The sequence below is a fragment of the Netta rufina genome (assembly GCF_964035555.1).
Source record: "Netta rufina genome assembly, chromosome: Z".
Lineage (NCBI taxonomy): Eukaryota > Metazoa > Chordata > Aves > Anseriformes > Anatidae > Netta > Netta rufina.
In genome coordinates, this window is record NC_140126.1 from 75,468,438 (window position 1) to 75,484,589 (window position 16,152).

The following is a 16,152-nucleotide window of genomic DNA, read 5'->3' on the forward strand; positions in this document are numbered from 1 at the left end:
TTACCCTTAAAACCAATAGGGGATGTTGAATACAACATTATATGTCGATCTGCTGGATGACCATATTCCTGAAGAAAAAGAAGAATACCAAGTCATCCTATACAACATAAAAACAGAAGGTAATGCAGAACTATAGCCATCTACATCTTAAAAATACCATTTAATAATACAATATTTTTAATTTTCTTAATTCATTTTGGAGGTATAAGACTGAGCAAACTGCAGCTGCTATGCAAAGTTCATTAACATTTTATTGAAATAGACTTGGTCCTTATGTACGTATATATAAACCCCAGAGTGTCTCCACAAATACACTTTTTAAAATACATTTTTAATACATATTTTTTAAATACAGGTTTTTAATCCTGACTTAATTCTGCCTATTTAATTCAGTGGTTGTTTCTTCCCTTAACATGAATGCACACTTGAGTTTACTAATATGTCATGGATAGAGTTGCCGTGAAACACGCAGATATTTTTATCTTTTAAAACGATCTTGTCAAGCTGCAGACTTACTTATCTGTTCCTGAATTCAAGGTCATCAGAATATTTTATTCTTGCCATTAAAATTATAGTGAGAAAAGAAGCCTTAAACTGCATCTGTTCTGAAATACCTTTTCTCAAACTGAAATTAATGTTCAAACACCAAACTAACTTGACATGTATTGTGTTGCTGTGAGGTGCCTTATCAACTTCTGAGAGTCACTGTGACCCAACAGGATAAGCAAAATTATTCATAAAAGCAACAGTTGGAAAACAGATCAGTTTATTGATGTAATGATTGTGAAGTGGAATATAGTTTTAAGCCTTTGGAGGTACTTCCTGGGAAAATGTTTTATTTCCTTTTAAAATATAGGGTATTTGGGGAAGTTGATATTTGGCACTGGCTTGTTAAGTTTTCTTATTTTTTAATACATTTTTGTGACTTTGTACTTGGTATGCATAAAATTTCTGTTTCTATTTGTTATAGAATGTAAGTATACAAAGATGTGTAGGTCCCACACCATCCACATACTTCAGTGAGCTTTGGTTTCATGGTATTTGCATGGCTACTGACCATCATTTAAATGTTATATTAACAATAATATAAGACAAAAATATTACTTGCATAACACTTCATTCACTGCAGTCTACTGATTCTCTTGCAGGAGTTTCTTCTACAGGTGCTGCTGTTTTGGATAGTCAAGGATATGAAGCTGTTCTAACAGTAGAAGCTAGTGATGAACCACATGGAATCTTGAATTTTGCTTCTACATCCAGGGTGGTTTTAATACCAGAGGAAAACAAAACGATTCAGCTTTTTATTAACAGAGAATTTGGATCTCTAGGTCTGTATAACAACACCAAGAGAACAGAAGTTTTGTTTTGATTATTATTAAGCAAATAAAAGCCATGATAATGAGGCCAGAAAGTTTGGAAAAATCTTGATTACAGTTGGTATTTTTTTCAGAAATTCTAAGCTTCTTTCTGCAGACTTGTAAACTTATAAACTTATTACTTATAAAATCCTCATTAATACAGCAAGGGATCTGAAAGCTGTAACATAATCGGGTGGCTATTAAAGTTACCATATTTTTGTCTAATGAGTCTGTCTCAAAGCATAAGTCTCTTCAGAAGAAATAGAAAACATGAGAAAAGTGACATGTACATACATCCCACATATTTTTTCTTTGAATTTCCGGAAGTCAGCACCTTAGGAATGTCATACGGAAAAAGTTGTGTCCAGACCACTGAATTCAATTTATCTGTCTCCGCTGACAATTTCTGATTCCGCTTTGAATCACTTTATCCATTAACATCCTTTAAACTATATAGTATTCAATTCTATAATGCAATAGTGTGCTTTGTGGGAAAAAAAAAAAAAAGAAAAAGAAAAAGAAAAACAAAAAACACTTGTGTTTGTTGCCCGAAAATATCAACTTACATTGTGAGAAAACATGTATAATAATTTCCTATTTGCCTTTTTGGACCATATTTAGACCTCGGTGATAATTTGTCTGTTTCTTTTGCCATACTTGTTTTGAAATGAAGTAACATTTACAATGCTTTTCAAGATCTGGAGACACCAGAGAGTTACAGAGGCATTTTATTTTAATGACACTATTTTTCCATTTACTTTTTAATACCAATTCATACTCTAGTTTAGTCGTCAGTAAACTAATGCTTTAAGGTAACTGTTCATAGTAAGTGCAAGACCTCTTACTGAATTCAAATAAGCGTCATTATTTATTTATTAATTAGGACTCTTTTATCCCTTACATTTTATTTCATACAGAGCAGCTTTTAATTTCATCTGTCACTTTATTTCAGGATCACACTCATTATGTTTGCCACTTGACTTACCCTACGAGATTACTGAGAGGTGGTTTTATTCTCAAAACTATAATGTATAACTTGGTAATATTTATCTGTGTGTCCCCTAATTTTAATCTCTGTTGAAGTTTGTCAATCTGCCCAGAAAAGCATCTAGATTTATTAATCTGTGTTTCCTAGCACTGTCATTAGAGCCTTTCTTAGATATCAGTCATTCCCAAAAAGTGCCCTTGTTGCAAAAACTCATATTAATGATACACGAGATGTCCCAGCTAGTCTTTCAGCAATTTTGTATTTATGGTCCACAGAACTTCAAATTTCTGGATACATTTGGACCCAATGATTTTTGAGTCTTGTGCAGACAGACAAGTCAGTAAAGGTCAAATTGAAGGCACATTGATAACGGTAACAAAGGTACACCAGCGCCAATATACTTTGGATTAGTCTTTTAATCCTTCTGTTTTGCAGTTAGTCTCTTCATTTTGTGGATGAGGATTTGATCTCTTGTCTTTATCTATTCCAGTGAACATTATATAAGAACTGAAAAACAAATGTGCTTTGTTTTTTTTTTTTTTTTCTTCCTCACAAATTAAACAGGTACTATCAATGTTACGTATGCCACAGCTACAGGATTGCTCACTGTAAGTAATCAGACAGAAGAGACCATGGCTGAACCAGGAGCTGATTATGTACCTGCTTCTGGCTCACTGATTTTAGAAGAAGGAGAAACATCAGTTGCCATAAATATTACTATTCTAGAGGTAACCTCTAAACCTTTTAATTCTGTACTTTTCTGTATGATTTCAAAGGGGAATATTTTGGAAACTAAAGCTTGCAGCCATTATTTGAAGCCATGTATTATATTTCATTATCATTTAGAAAGATGGTTTCAATCTTAATATTAAAATCACAAGGGATCAAATAGTCACAGAAAACATCTCTACCTCTTGTCTAAAGGTAATAAAGTTGTCTCATTAAAACTTTACTAACTATCTAGTAGTACCTAGAACAGTGTGCTTCATGGCTGGCTACAGGCTCGTACTTTTTCGTAGTTGGAGATACATGCCTTTAAAATTGGTCAGTAATTTATTTGCAAGGATAGTTTATCATCGCCACAGGATCTTTTTCATGATATATAATGTCTTACTTCATAATTCTTTCATGATAATCAGTTTCAGACCCAATAAAATTATTTCAGGAAAACAAAAAAATGAATTCCAGTGTCACAGTAATATTAGAGACTTGTTGTGTGTTCCTTTTTGTTGACTTTTGTGGAAGTTTCTTAAAGGAAAATGAGAAGAGGATGTATTGCATTTGTGTTTTGCAGGATGATATACCAGAGGTGCAAGAATTCTTCTTGGTTAATTTAACTTCAGTGGAACTCATCATGAACCATTCAACATCATCCCCACCTAAGCTTGGTAAAACATCTTATACCAAATTATTTTTACTTTTTCTTTTTAATGGTTTAGATTATATTGCCTTGGGAGATTATCATTATTCCTCTTACTTACCAACTATGCTGGGATGACGCATGGTTATTTAGAAGAAATATCATAGAATATGAAATAGATTTATATTTATACTTAATCTCTTGCTTTTTAAACTCTGGGAAAATTACAAACTAATTTTCATAGAGGAGTTAGTAATTATCAGTTGGAAAGCACAATTATTTGAAAAGTTTATTGGTGATTTTTTCATCTGATTTTCATTTACAAACTGCAAAACGGAAAAAAAAAAAAGTCAAAAACCCTTTGTGTGGCTACTCTGCTCACTCGTTTAAAAGTCTGTTTTTATTCTTTTATCACTTTTAGGAAACATATTTTATGGTTTTCCTACTCTTGCAATGATCTTTATTATTTGCTTAGTCTGCTTCTCATTTTGCTTCAGTAGAATAGTAGTCCTTGGCTTTAAGAACTGTTGGATTATCCTGTGGTACTAAAGATTAGGTATATAATTTCATACATCTTCTTTGACTCTTTTCCCTTTTCTTTGCATGCTTATAGAAGTGACTGAGTTAATTCGTTACAGATTGAAAGGTAACTTGCAAGACTCACTGCCGATTTGTGAATAGTTGAGTCTAAAATATGAAAGGAGTAGCATGTAAGAATGAAGGATTCATCCAAACTAAACTGTGTTGTATAATCTCACTTTCTCTTTGGCTGTCTCCTTGAACCATGACCATTTAACACTGATGTGATACTGCATTGGGTCAGCTTTACTTACAATGAGAAAATAATAGTTTTAAGTCATAAGGCAAAAATGTGTTCACATAACATGTCACAGTGAATTCTGTTATCAGCCAGTTTTTTAATCTTGTTTTCTGCATTGGTGTGTTTTTATTTGTTATGGTTGAAAATGTAGGTCCTAGTCAGGGCCACGCCTTCCTTCAAGATTTCTAGCAATCCAATACCCTATCCAAGATACTTGAATGAGTTCTAATGAGGGGTCTAATATCAGAAGAGATGTGTATTCTGCATGTGTTTCAGGCATGTAGTCAGTTCTACACATCTGGCTTTTATTGCATGCAGTGCTGCTGTCATGGCCATCTGTATGCCCTATGTTAAGTAAGCCTGCTGTCTGTGATGAACAAGTGAACATGCCAAGCTTAAGTGACCTGTGTTTCTGATTGAGGTTTCACTCAAACAGCATAAAGATAGTTTTGCTATTTTGTCCATTCTGCTCTTGAGAGCAAACTCTTAGAGATCCTGGGTGAACAGATCTGACTTCAAAGTGACATGGGAAAATGCGGATAAGGAGTGAAGCAAAAATGTCTGTAATTACCAGAACTCCCTCAGGATTCGTAAACCTCAGTAACATTTCTGTTGTCTGTGTAGAGCTATTGCTCATTTTCATCTCTACCTCATAGTGACAGGCTTAGATTCATGGTAATAATCTTCTACTTTTGTTCAGTTTTATCTGAATTGATGGAAAAATGTATGTGGATCTAAATATAATGTACTTATGGCAGACTCAGTGAAGTCAATTTGGTTTTAGAAAGGAAGCTGAAGTTTATAAAAAGTAAACTGAAGTAAGTTAAGGTAGTTGTGTGGTGCTGTTGTCTGAAAAACAACAACCTATTTTCTGAGAAGTATTAAGTTTTGACTGTAAAGTTCTGGTCTCTGAAGTTAGTGGACTTTTCTGACATTAACCTATTATTTGGAGTTTTTCACACTGCAGTGTATTCAATTACTATTTCAGGCTAATTGTAAATATCTGTATGTCTTTATGGAGCAGTAAAGTATGCAAAGTACTGTATATTACAGTATATACTATATAGTGTATATACCGTAAAGCAGTAAAGTACTGTATATTACAGTAGTATATATGTAGTGTACATTACAGTACTTTACTGTAAAAAAAAATATATTTGTGAACACCCCACAAATAAATTAATAATTGTATATTTGTAGTGGAATCTGAGGTGTGCCATTAGGATGTATGATGAGGCACTGAAGCACAAAAAGAAGACGAACTACTGAATCATTTATTATTCTTCCTTATTGTCTTTCTCATACTCAGAATGGCACAGTCTGCAAAATGTTGAATGTCATCATAATAAACACTTATAGTGAAGACAAATTAAGATTCCATTGCAAATCTAGACTTTATTATTTCCTAAAGTTTTATGTGCTCTTTAACTTTCTAAATTTGCTTTTTCTATTTCTTTCTTTTTTTTTTTTTTTTTTGGTATGCATTATTAAATATTACAGTGCTAATTCTAGACATGTTATTGCACTTCTAGTAGTAAGGACTCGTTCCAGTTATCTTAGCCACTCCTATTTTCTCCTACACATATTTTTTTTTTTTTGGAAAGAAACTCTAATATTAGTACAGATTGAATAATTGATCCTTGAAAATCAAGATAATTGATTTTATTGTTCTTTAATTTTTTGTCTTTCTGGTTTTCCTTTTAGATGTGGAAGGTTTAGCTTCTCAAATTGTTATTGATGCTAATGATGGTGTAAGAGGAGTAATTGAATGGGAAGGTACCAAGTAAGTCTCGTCTGAAGAACTCACTGTGCCAATTAGTGACTGGTATTGCCCATTTTCTTTCTAAAAGTAAAACTCCTGTTAAAAATAAGGCCATGTCTTTGAGATGGTAAAGTAATCATTCAATTCAGCTGAACTAGAAAGTGGGATTCCCACACTGAAAACAAAATTTACTCTTCATCTAATCAGAATTCTTTTACTTATTACTACTTCCACTGTTGTCCTTTTATATTACCAATTTGCCTAACCTCCCCAGCCTGCATCAACTCTTCCAGCCTCACCATTCATATAAGAAAACAAACAAAACAAAACAAAACAAGCCTCCTGTTACTTAATTCCATGTAGATAAGAAAAAAAAAAAAGTAAAAAGGATGCGTTAGAGAACTATAATGTACGGAACAATTCAGAGTAGAAATGTAATAAAAATATACCATCTTTTTTAAAAGAACATAATCAGTGAACATTGAGAATTTTTATTTTTATTTTAGATTTGAAGTTAGTGAATCTCATGGGAATCTGACAGTAATGGCTTACCGAAACAGAGGATCATATGGCAATGTATCTGTATTTTTTTATGCCCAAAATTTGGAGGCCCAACTGGGTTTGGATTTTAATGTAACCTCAAGGGTAAGAAGCAACTCTAAATCTAGTACTTTTTATTCTTTCAGCTTCCATAAAAGAATATCTTTTTGATTATTCTGCCGAATGATAAGTAGTGATGCTAGATGTTTCAATTTGTTTCAGTTGCTTTGGAAACCTGAATAGAATGAAATAAAAATATTCTTATTCTTACTATTTCTTTCTTTTTTTTTTTTTTTTTTTAATTTTTTTAATATAAAGCAAAATGTAAACATTCAAACATCTATTTCAAATTTAATTTTGATTAGACATACAAACTTTTTCATAGATGATTTTTGCAACAGGACTTTCAAAATAAATTATTCTTTCTTGTCCTCATTCTGTAATGTGCTGAACCTTTATATCTCTGATTCAATCAGTTTATAAGGAACAGAGAATATGGCTCTTCATATGCTTTCCCTTCTTTCCTATTTCACAGAATTCTGTTTACCATAGTCAAAAATTTATGTGTGCTATTAACTGATGTAAGTATTCGGTGCTTTATGTGTTTCAACGCTAGACTCTTTTTTTTGCTGATGGAGAAAGGCATAAATCTGTTGATGTCATGATTTTTGATGATGAGATTCCTGAAGGTGATGAGAAGTTCCAGTTAATTTTAACAAATCCATCTCTGGGGCTGGAATTAGGGGAGAACACAACAGGTAAAACTTAGTTTTAATGTTCCATTTCTTTAGAATTCTGTGGCACACATTTTAATTTTACTTTTCTGAATAATCATATTTCAGAAAGCACCATTGCCCTGCTATGGTGAATCTTTATACTCCTTTGGAAGGTTCTGAAACATCCCTGTGAAATCTGTGCAATTAAAAAGTTTATATGTAAAGCAATGAATCAAAAAGCACGAAGATGAGTTTTTCAATGTGTACTACCTCACTGAACTGAGGTCTTTTTAGAGATTTCCTAATCCTTTTCTAGGAGAGGCTATATTCTTCCTGTCTAGAAATCTTCCTAGTTAAAGTGAAATGCCTTCCCATTCTCTTCAGGTAATGTCATGGACACATAAGCATTATATACACACTAAAGGAAGAATGTATTTGTGTTTATGTTATGTATATGTTATGTTACTATATAGGTATATTTATATTTTACTGTGTTAACCAAAGAATATTTTCATTATTTCTTTTTCAAAAGCTACAATTACTATACTTGCCAATGATGATGGCCATGGAGTTTTGTCATTCAATAACAGTGATCACTTCTTCCTGAGAGAGCAAACGTCTATCCATTTGATGGAAAGTGTAGCAGTATTGAATATTATCAGAGAACCACCTCAGGGAATATTTGGCACTGTGACTGTTCAGTATCTTGTAAGTGAGATTAATTCTTCAGAGGCAACAATGGATTTGACCCCTTCTCAAGGATATATTGTGCTCGAAGAGGGAGTCAGGTTCAAGGTAATATACTAGTTATTACCAGAGAAGTGTAGGAGGCTTTTTTTTGGAAATATTGGAGATTTCAGAAATGTCTGTGCTTTATCTTGTTTATTTTTCCTTCTTCTTTCATTCATAAAGTGAATTGAGTCATGAGCTGTGACTGATTTCCTGTTATTATCTGATGTGTGAGTGTGTGAAAATTAAATGGGCTCATCTTTAGGTGTTTCTCACTTTGTAAGGGTTGAGGTAAATTGAAAACAATGCACTGTGTAGATAACATTCACGTGTGCTTTGGAACAGTTCTTTTTATATAGCAGAAATGTAAACTTACTTTAAATTAAAGTGATAATTTACAAGCCTAATAGTTAAGATCAAAGTAAAAACCCCATTCTGTAATTTAACATTTCAGTTAGTCTGAACTAAACGGAATGTACTGCAACAAATACAAAAAGTAGAACAGTTGTCTGTCTTAGAATTGGAAAATAACTTAAGTATTAAGCTCACTGCCTCTATACTGTCCTCAAAAGAATGTCAGCTAGAAAATGAAGTAGCTTGTGAATCCTGACTCTTCTAAGGTTCAATCACAATTTGATTTATTTATTTTTGCCAGTAAAGCTGGTGAAGCTAGTGTTAGCATATTACAGGCAATAGGATAGAAACTGAGACAAACAAACTTGGAAACACTGGTTTTCAATTTCTGGCCTTTAAATGCATTTGGAATCACAATGCAGCAGATCTACATGAAGTTGGAGCCTTCTTAATATAGTTGGTAAATATGGTTTATTGTGGAAATGAACAGAAATGTAAAACATTGTAAATTTTGTATTATTTCCAAATGCATCGTCATTAACTTTTTATTCTGTACAGCAATGCTATGCTTACCTCTGAAATTTTTTGCTTGTTTGGGTAGTGTGAAGGATGACAGTGCACCCCAAATGAAAGTGAAGCACTTAGCTTTCTCTAGATTGCTCTTTGCTAGTTTGAAGTTGCCTCGAGAAGACTTGATCTTTGTCCACAGTGGTGTAGGAGGGGGAAAGAAGCATGGAAAGAAAAGAGCATTTCAAATCTCTAGTGATTCTTGCTTTTTTTTTTTTTTTCTTTTCCTTTTCTTGACAGCACCAGTAGTGAGATTGCCCTGTTTCCCTGAAGATAGCTTAGTTGCCAACTAAAATAAATTAAAACCAACTTAACTGATTACACTTATAGTTGTGTTGTGACTATAAACTACCAGAAATGTATGGAATAAATAGGAAACGAAAGTATGAAATTAGGATCAAAAACTTCAGGATAATAAGGTGAGAAAAGGAAGAAAAGAACAACAGCAACAAAAAAAAGTGAATATGCTCGTCTTAATGTTGCACCAATAGAGGCCACTGGAAGGATGGCTTTAGAACCTGAAGACCTTTTAGTCTGAACTCAGTCTGAGCTTGCCTCACTTCTGTCCTATCCAGCTTCATACGCTGCTCTTCTCCTGCTATGTTATCCAAAGCCTTAGAGTGAAATAAAAAAAAAAAAATAAAAGGTAGCACATTCTGATAGAGCTGTGTCATCATCTGTTATCATGTCTCTGTAACATTGTATGCTTGTTTTGTTATCAGACGCTGCATATTTCTGCGGTACTAGATGAAGAACCAGAAATGGATGAGCACTTCATTGTCACCCTGTTCAATCCAACTGGAGGAGCCAGACTAGGCACGAGAGTGCAAACTATGATTACAGTGTTACAAAACCAGGCTCCACTAGGGCTTTTCAGCATCTATACAGTTGGAAACAGGTACTGTACACTGATCAGTAAAAAGGAGATAGTTGCTCATACTCCAAAGAGATAACATTTCTCTACAATTTTGTATTTGATGAAACCCATTAAAGAAATTCAGCAACTCAATTTGTAAATCTGTAATTTTGAAAGGTATTGTGAAATACTATTACTGCTAAACAAAAGAGTAGAAAAATGCATAAAAAGGACTATTCATAATCCAAAATTTCAATTTATTTATATATTACTATTTTTCTTTATAAACCAATACTTCACTAATGCCTACATATTCCACTGATAGTATTCCATGTTAAAAGCTCCAAACCTCATATCAGTCTCCAGGAAGTCATACGTTTTATAATTTACTTTCATTTTTAAACCTGTACAAAATATACTTTCACTGAAGGCTGTTTTTCAGAAGCAAGTGACACATATGGAGTGCCATTTAAAAAAAACATTCAGCTGAAACCATATCAATTAAAAAAAATATTTAAATAGAAAGCATATGTATGCTATTTTATTAATACTTTAATATTTATAATTAATATTTTATTTTAATTATTAACATTAATATTATCTAAACATTTATTACTTAAATTTAATATACCTAAATTTCAGTCTGGTTAAAGATTTTGTTGAATTGCCTATGATTTTGCATGATTGTGGCAAGGATCATTAGGAAACCCTAATTAATATAGCTACCAGTCCATCAGATACTGAAACACATAATTGATATTTTATTTTTATTTCTGTTGTATATTCTGCATCTGGAATTGTATAGTAAAAATCTTATTTCTATTACAGCAATGAATATACAATAAAATATTTTTTTTTCCTTATTTTTATGATTCTCAAATTTAGGACAAATTTCATCATAATTGAAGAAGCCAACACTACAGCTTATTTGAAAGTTTCACGGAGTAATGGGCTTAACGTGTCTGTGAGTGTTGAGTGGGAGACATCATCAGATACTGCATTTGGCATCAGTACGTTCACCTTACAGAGAATGTTCACTGCTTTTGTAGAAGTGGAGATAGTAAGAGAGTAGCCAAGCATACAGGAGATGTAGCTTGGGAATGTAAATTCAAGTATTCAGACACAATTCATTTAGTATTTTCCTATGTAAGATTTAGTAGATAGAATACTTTAGCTATTTAAGAATCACCAGCCACTTCTGCAAGAGTTTGACCAATATGAACATTATTGTCATTAGCTTTTTATTTATTTATTTTTGTGTGTGTGTTTGTGTGTAATAATATTTGTTCTGTACTACTTGTAATTCAGGATCTTTCTAACACATTATAAATGATATGTGACATGCAAGAGTTTAGCTCCTGGAGTTTAGTTCTGATGAGATGGTGCTCAGAGACCGTCTTGGAGTAAAAACATGAACATGTTGTAACTAGGGAACAAAACATGAACATTTTGTAATTTCTTATTTCTGTGTCTTTTTTTATTTTTTTTTATTTTTTTTTTTTTTACAATTTGCTATCTAGCTAATTTTCTTGTTAGCTAAATTCCAAGATAAATTATTAAGACTCAGACTCAAATTGCCTATGCATCTTCCACGTGCAGTTGCAATGAATGAAAAATAATACATTTACTGTTTAACTCTCATTATATCCTTAGTATTGTAACATTTCTATGTATTTATATACACTTATACCAAATACACAACTTCAACATTTCTGATACTAGATCTGGTTTTGGCAGGTAAATAATGGGAATGGAGTTGGAAAAGATCTCAAGAGTAATATAATAGTAATTTATTTATTTATTTATTTATTTATTTTAACTATATTGCAGGGGGTGGTATCAGTGTCCTATCTGTCTTGCAAAGTTTTGTGGAAGAATCAGCATCTGGTTGGTGTTTCTTTACCTCAGGAGAAATCCTGTACGGTGTTCTGTTGCGTATGCCTCCAGCTTTGTTTTCTACTGTCTACCAGTGGAAAGGAGTATTTGTTCCTGTTGAGGTAAATGTTTGTTTTTGAACACCAGACATGCTACTAAATAATGAATTTAAGTCACAATCTTACTTTTTTTTATTCTTCTCACAGAATTTCAGTATGTGGAATCCTACAAGTTGTGTGTCTTTCCAAATCGGAGGCTCTTCCTACCTTGTGGTTACTCATGGAGGAGCCACGCAGGGAGCTTCTAACAACAGTGTGTATGCATTCATGCCTGGACACAGATTGTTGTGGGTAAATCTATTTTAATTTTAAAATCTTAAAATTGTATGGGTTGGCAAGGACCAAAGGAGGTCCTCCAGTCTGGCCATGTTTTAGAAGAAAGCACTCTGTGTGACAAGAGTTAGTTGTGTCCTAAAATACTACATGACTTCAGTGATGTAAGTTTGTCATAGTTGTTTACATTGTTTATATTTTTTACATATTTGCATTTGAGGGTACAGGGAGAATTGCCTGGGAAGTGGGGGAAGAAATTCTCAAGCAATAGAAGTCTCAAGTCATAGAACATTTTCTGGAAAATGTATGATAAGTTATGTTAATTCTGTACATCAGCTGTTTTTATATATATGTATATTTGAAGTTTTAAAAAGTATTTAATGTATAGTTTTTTCATGTATATTTTTTTATAATTTTGGAATTCTTAACATTCTACGTGTACTTTGTCTCTATATATACAATGTAATATAAAATGTATTTGTTTATATACATATGTAGATCAACATAGTCACACTCATATTTCCCTCATAGATACAGACTCTGTCTGTTCTGGATACCAGACATGTGAAACATTTTGCAGTGGAGGAAGAAGACTATTTGATTATTGTGAGTCACACAGACAGTTCCAGTTCCATCCAGGTTTGAATATTCTTCAGTCTTCTCTGGCTTTAATCTGGGTAGTTTGCTTAGTTCTGAAAGGATAATGAAAGGAAGTAAATCTATAAGCATGTATTTCTGACAAATTATTTTTGTTTCTATTGGAAATTTATAACAGTTAAAATTCCAGACTTGTTTGGATGTACAAATACTCTCTACCTGAGTGTATAATTTACATCTGGTTTGTTTTTATTGCTAGTGTTATTTCAGTTTTGAAATGTAGCATGTAAACAAAGAAATAGCTTCTGAACATAAACCTGTTCCTCTGAAGAGCAGGCACAGCTTCTTGCAGTAGGGTTAATTACCCTGTACTTACCAGTGGGCTTCTACTTTAAAGTACAGTCCACCTAAGAATACAGGAATTCAGTACATAAATCTTCCCAAATCCAAAAAGACCATAAATCTTCCCATTTTTTTGACATGTCATTTAGTTTCAGTTCTCTCGGTGCCAATTATTAATAGATAAAGAAATTAAAATATAAAGAAAAGATTTTTGTATTTCCACAGGTTTTCCAGTGGAATAAAGACATATTTGTGCTGCATCACCAGCTTCCACTTAATGGAGTTGTGGACATAGCCCTGTTTCCTAGAGGAGGCTTTATGTACCTGTTAGTTTCTTTGTCAAATACCAGCCAAAACATGCTCTTGTATCAGTGGTTGAACAATGAGTTTAGGAGGCTTCATCAAGTACCAGCAAAGGAAATAAAACATATGGACTCCTGGATTTCTGGATCTGATATCTTTGTAATTATTGCAAAAGGTATTTAGCAGAAAACAAAGAATGAGTTTTCTGAGTATACAATGGCTTGTTTGATAGCAAAGCTCTTTGTGGTAAAGGAGTTTAGAAAGCTATTGGAATCACTTGATTGGGGGGGTCGGGGGGGAGGGACAGTAGTCAATAAGCATTTAACCCTAGTATTTTATGAAAGTAATCTCTACTTTTTCTCTCAGAAAATAAAAGCCTTGTGCTTGTTCTCAAATACTTACAAAACAAACAAAATGCTTTCCTAGTAACAATGGGAAATAATAACTCTATTTAATCTACCTGCTTATCACACTCTTTCTAAGCTTTTCTGAGCTTTGTGCCACACACAGATCACTAGTCAGCAAAGTACACATGTATTTTATTACAAGTTTGATATTTTAGATGTCATTTTTTCTCTATGGCTACTAAAAAGTTTTTGTTGCAGTCCACGGTTTTCTTTGCAATTAGATGTTGTCTAATGTCAGTCTTAATGTTCTTGCATCAAAGTTATGCACCAAATAATAAGGCAAATAATACAATCAGTTTCACTTCATAATTAAAGCTGCCAGACACTGGCTTTTGAATGGCCACCAGTGTGTGATTTAACTAAAAGGCAGCAAAATAATGTGAGCTTTGTCATTTTGTTCCTTGGTAGAATCTGGAAATTCTTCTGAAATTTTTGTCTGGGAGACAGGGCAGTCAACTTTTAGACACTTCCAGTCTCTTCCAGTCCATGATGTAAGAAATATCCATGTCTTCATGCCTCCTTCAGGTTTAGGTAAGACTTAAATGAAAATTTTTGTTCAAATCCTAGCATATAATGCATGTCCTTATTTTTTTTGTATGTATTTATCAGATCTTAAAAGTCAGTTTAATCAGTGTTCTGCAAGGAGCACTTCTGGCATTAAAACAGTAACTTTTAAATATATCACTAAAAAATTATTTTCTGCCTCTTTGCTCCATGTAGTCCATATCCTCCTAGCTGGTAAGGATATAACAACGCTGTATGCTTGGAACTCTGAAGCGAACCAGTTCTCTGTAATGCTGGAAGGCCCATATGCAGATCATATCACTTCAGTTACTGCAAGGTCTCTGAACATCAGCAAGAGCTTGATTGCTTTGTCTGCCAACTCCAGCTCACAGATTTATGAACTGACCACTATTTCCAACCAGTCTGATTTTATACCAAGGTAGGTTTTTTTGTTTGTATAACTTGTCTGAGACACCTTGAGTTTCGTTTACTGTGATACTCATTTGTGATAGTGGAGACTGTTGTTTCTTCTACATGGTGACCTACTTCATTAGTGCTAAAGAGATTTTATTCACAGTTTAAGATAAGCTGCAGTGGAACAGCCTACAATTGATTTTTAAAATATGAGGCAAGAGAGAACTTGCAGTCATGACTTAATTTTTAACAATCTTGTATTTAGGACAAATGAAATTGCTTTCATAATTAATTCCAGTTAATTTATGATCTATCATTATTTTGGTAAAGAAAATTTCAACCTAAATTACTGCCTGAATAAAATAAGCAATAACTGCACGGGAAAAAATGCTCAAAAATCATTAAAGATCTATCCTAAATTTATAATTATTTGATATTTGTGTTTTTATGCTAGTTCAGGTGAATTGATATTTGAGCCTGGGGACATGGAATTTGTGATAGCTGTCAATATCCTTGATGATACTATCCCAGAGGAGGAAGAACGTTTCACGGTGTGGCTGAAAAACCCTAAGGGAGGTGCAGAGATCGGTGCTCATGGTTTTGTTAACATAATTATTCCTTCCAATGACAATGCATATGGAGTCATTGCATTTGCTCAGGTAAAAATTCTAAGGTAAATCATTCATATATATTCATATAATTTTTGAATAATGGGAAACAAACAATAAAATGGAGAATGTGATAGGATGGTTTTTCTAAAGTCTTCTAGTAACGTGTCAGAAACTTTTTAGTATCTACTTAGCATTGCTATGTGATTATAAAGGCCACAAAATGATAGAAAATAAGTTCCACAGTCTGTCCCTATTATGAGATTTTTATAACCCCCTTATATTTACAATAACATATTAGTTTGCTGACTTAGTTTGGCAACAAACTAAAAATTCAGTTTTCAGATGTCATATTTTATAGCATGGTATAGATGCTACTGTTTTTTTAATCAAGGGAAGTCAGTAAACAAACCAGAAGATACTTTTCCTTCCAAAAAGTATGCTAATTGGTTTATGTCATGAGGTGAGCCAATCTCTCAGAACAAACTGATTTATTTTGAAAAAATGTCAGACTGAAGGTTGCATCTGGAGTGGTTAATTCTTAAATCAGCAAACACGGTAGAAGACATCCAGAGAGTGATATGGTAAATGCATACTGAAGGTATAAAACAGAAGAGTCATCACTGAAATGAAACTTGCATCTGGGCTAGTGTGAGATGGATGAATAACAGAAAAATAACAGCAGTAAATATACATCTCTTTTGAAGTTCCAGTTATTTG

General features: G+C 33.0%; 1 protein-coding gene across 1 annotated transcript in view; it reads left to right on the forward strand.

Annotated features, from left to right (window-relative positions):
* The window catches only part of ADGRV1 (adhesion G protein-coupled receptor V1), a gene marked incomplete at both ends in the record, with an annotated part of 271,966 nt that overhangs the window by 61,275 nt on the left and 194,539 nt on the right, over positions 1 to 16,152 (forward strand). Inside the window, 17 exons of the mRNA XM_084304820.1 lie at positions 20 to 119; positions 1,149 to 1,328; positions 2,911 to 3,074; positions 3,641 to 3,734; positions 6,231 to 6,309; positions 6,795 to 6,933; positions 7,445 to 7,586; positions 8,077 to 8,339; positions 9,917 to 10,092; positions 10,936 to 11,060; positions 11,881 to 12,047; positions 12,132 to 12,275; positions 12,789 to 12,896; positions 13,422 to 13,674; positions 14,315 to 14,437; positions 14,627 to 14,849; positions 15,279 to 15,483. Of these exons, the coding sequence (XP_084160946.1) occupies positions 20 to 119; positions 1,149 to 1,328; positions 2,911 to 3,074; positions 3,641 to 3,734; positions 6,231 to 6,309; positions 6,795 to 6,933; positions 7,445 to 7,586; positions 8,077 to 8,339; positions 9,917 to 10,092; positions 10,936 to 11,060; positions 11,881 to 12,047; positions 12,132 to 12,275; positions 12,789 to 12,896; positions 13,422 to 13,674; positions 14,315 to 14,437; positions 14,627 to 14,849; positions 15,279 to 15,483 (2,685 nt within the window). The remainder of the gene's footprint in view (positions 1 to 19; positions 120 to 1,148; positions 1,329 to 2,910; positions 3,075 to 3,640; positions 3,735 to 6,230; positions 6,310 to 6,794; positions 6,934 to 7,444; positions 7,587 to 8,076; positions 8,340 to 9,916; positions 10,093 to 10,935; positions 11,061 to 11,880; positions 12,048 to 12,131; positions 12,276 to 12,788; positions 12,897 to 13,421; positions 13,675 to 14,314; positions 14,438 to 14,626; positions 14,850 to 15,278; positions 15,484 to 16,152) is intronic.